Source organism: Solanum lycopersicum, chromosome 12 (genome assembly GCF_036512215.1).
Source record: "Solanum lycopersicum chromosome 12, SLM_r2.1".
In the NCBI taxonomy this organism is placed as follows: domain Eukaryota; kingdom Viridiplantae; phylum Streptophyta; class Magnoliopsida; order Solanales; family Solanaceae; genus Solanum; species Solanum lycopersicum.
In genome coordinates, this window is record NC_090811.1 from 39,383,489 (window position 1) to 39,386,198 (window position 2,710).

At 36.6% G+C, this 2,710-nt stretch overlaps 1 protein-coding gene across 1 annotated transcript; it reads right to left on the reverse strand.

Annotated features, from left to right (window-relative positions):
• Positions 1-2,155: 2,155 nt before the first annotated feature.
• Positions 2,156-2,415, reverse strand: LOC112940440 (ATP synthase subunit 9, mitochondrial). The gene is given in 2 exon segments (XM_026028632.2): positions 2,156-2,229; positions 2,232-2,415. Coding segments are annotated over 2 exon segments (231 nt in total). The 3' UTR covers positions 2,156-2,182.
• Between the last annotated feature and the right edge of the window lie 295 nt (positions 2,416-2,710).

Below are 2,710 nucleotides of genomic sequence, written 5' to 3' on the forward strand. Positions count from 1 at the left end.
AAGAATATTCTTCTCAAGGTATAACCCATGAAAAGGGTGATAAGGTTTTGTAAGATAGGTAAGTTGAGTCCTCGTTATATTCATCCCTTAAAGATTCTTAAACGTGTAGCGCCGGTGGTGTATAGATTGGCGCTACCTCTAAATTTGTCTTGTGTACATCCTGTATTTCATGTGTCTATGTTGAAGAAGTATCACAATGATGGTGACTATATCGTTAAGTGAGACTCAATAGTGCTAGAAAAGGGCCTTACATTTTTAGGAGGAACCGATTTCTATTCTTGATTATGATGTTTTGATGTTCAGGACCAAAGAGATTAAGTCCGTGAAATTTTAATGGAAGCATCGTTAAGTTGAGGAAGCTACTTGAGTGACAGAGAAGGATATGCGAGACAAGTATCTGCAATTGCTTGTCGAATCAGGTACAACCTTATTCCTTTTCTATTCTATCATTCCTTAGTTAATCACTTGGGGACGAATGAAGGGTAAAGTTGTATCAATTGTAACAACCGAGTTTCGTCATTGTAGAAATTTTAATGGGGAAAAATCGAGGCCAGAAAATCATTTTCATAACACTAGAATTTTCCCAACCTTGTTCACATTTGGAGGAATTTAGAGTCATCAAGGGGTAGGGTGATCTGGTAAAAATCAAGTGGAGTAAAGGTGGATTAGATTATATGAAACGATTGATAACTCGTTAAGAAATTTGTACGACTGTACACCATCAAGTTTAGATAAGTAAATCACGAGATTGACTTTGCGTTAAGGGCACTTTTTCTGATCAAGTCACTAAGAGTATGTTGTGAAAGGGAGAAATTGAAAATCTATTGTAAGCTCACTTCCTCTCTTTGTGCCACTGCAGCGGGATTCTTGGCGTTGCAGCGACACAACTATAGCGGGATGGTGCTGCTATAGCACGTGAAGCGGAGATGGAATTGAAGGATTTTGGGATTTTTGGAAATAGATCTCACTAGTTCACTTATAGGTGTTGCTGTAGCGGGATGGGGGGTTTTAATTTCATAAATAAAACCCTTAGACAACCTTATTTGTACTTTTTCCCTTTTTGAATTAATAGACTACCCCTGAGCTATTCCAACTCGCTTTCCACCATTCTTTAAGCTAGACGTAAGTTTTTCACCTCTGGAATTTGTTTTTTCAACTAGTAGAATGTTTTATTATGGGTCAATATTTATATGGAAGGATTTCTTAAATAATCCTATGGTGGAATTAACCCTAAATTGACTAGATGGGGTCATTCGTTTGAACTAGGGTTCGTAGGTTGTCAGTATCCTGGGAATCTAGTGTTACTTTATTGATTCCCGTATAGGAATTGTTATTTGTAGACTAGAACAGGCTACGAATATTTAAACGGAAGGATCCATTTGTCTAGAGTTTCAAGATTTTTTCGAGGTAGGCTATGGTGGTGATTCTATGATTATGTGATATATACTTGGTTTGCTTCATTGTGATACTTGTATATGTATGCATGTTGCAATATTGATCATATAGGTTGAATGAGATATATGAATATCAATATCATGAAATTATTATTTGAATGGGTGATCTTGGTGTGTTATTTGATCTATGATTGGAATCAGCTACCATATTCCAAAACACTAATTGTGATCGGATCGCCACGTTCTGGTATGCTCACTGGGATAAGTTGCAATGTTCCGAAATAAAAATTAAAATGGATTGCCATGTTCTAGCATGCTAACAGTTTGACTTTTGGTTCTGTTAGAAAACCAACTGTGTGATAAAGAATGTGAATTGTGATGTTGATGTTTATGATAGTATTGAATATGTTGAATTTTATACATGTGTTATAATGATATAATTGCTTGTTTATGTTATACTAGTGGGATAACCACCAGATTTCTACAAGTATACTGCTGTTGTATACTGATTCTGCACTTGCTCATATTGTTTTTAGGTACAGATCATCTTCAAATGTCTCTTGACTGACTTAGGAGATTGTTGATAGCTTCGAGATTGATGACTTAACAGATCGGTGATCACTTTGAGTTCAAGGGTGAGCCACATTGTTCGGCGTCCATGGAATTGTCTTTAGTCTATGTCTATCATTTTCGGACCTAGACCTTGTTTTAGTAGCTAGAAAGTTTACTAGAGAGTTAGTCTAACCACAGGGATCCCTTCCTGCTTATCCACACACCGTAAACGATTACTAACGAACTTGGAATACGAATGACATCAAAAAGGCCATCATTGGGCAAACAATGCAATAGCTTCGGTTAGAGCAAAGCCCAAAATGGCATAAACAAATAATTGTTTTGCCAATGATGGATATCGCGCCACGGAATGAATCGAGAAACTAAGGACGTTTCCAATACAGATAGTAGCTCCTGCTGAAGCAATTGTAGCAGCTCCTGCACCTATTGATTTTGCACCTTCTAACATCTCAAGTTTTCGCTTGCCAGAAGATGAAGGGGAATAAAGGGATGCCAGGGACAGAGTAACCGTTCTTGTTAGATTTGGTTGTGGCTTCTAGTTTTGTTACATTGACTTTTATATTTTAGGTTTGTCTTCTGCATTGTTAGTTAGTATTAGATCTTTAATGAATAATGTAATTGATTTTAATTATTTAACTTACTAATGGAACGTATTGAAGTATTTAACTTACTTTCGTAATTACATGCCTTAGTTATATATTGCTTTTGTTGCCAATCACGACGGTCTTGGTTGTGACAGTAGC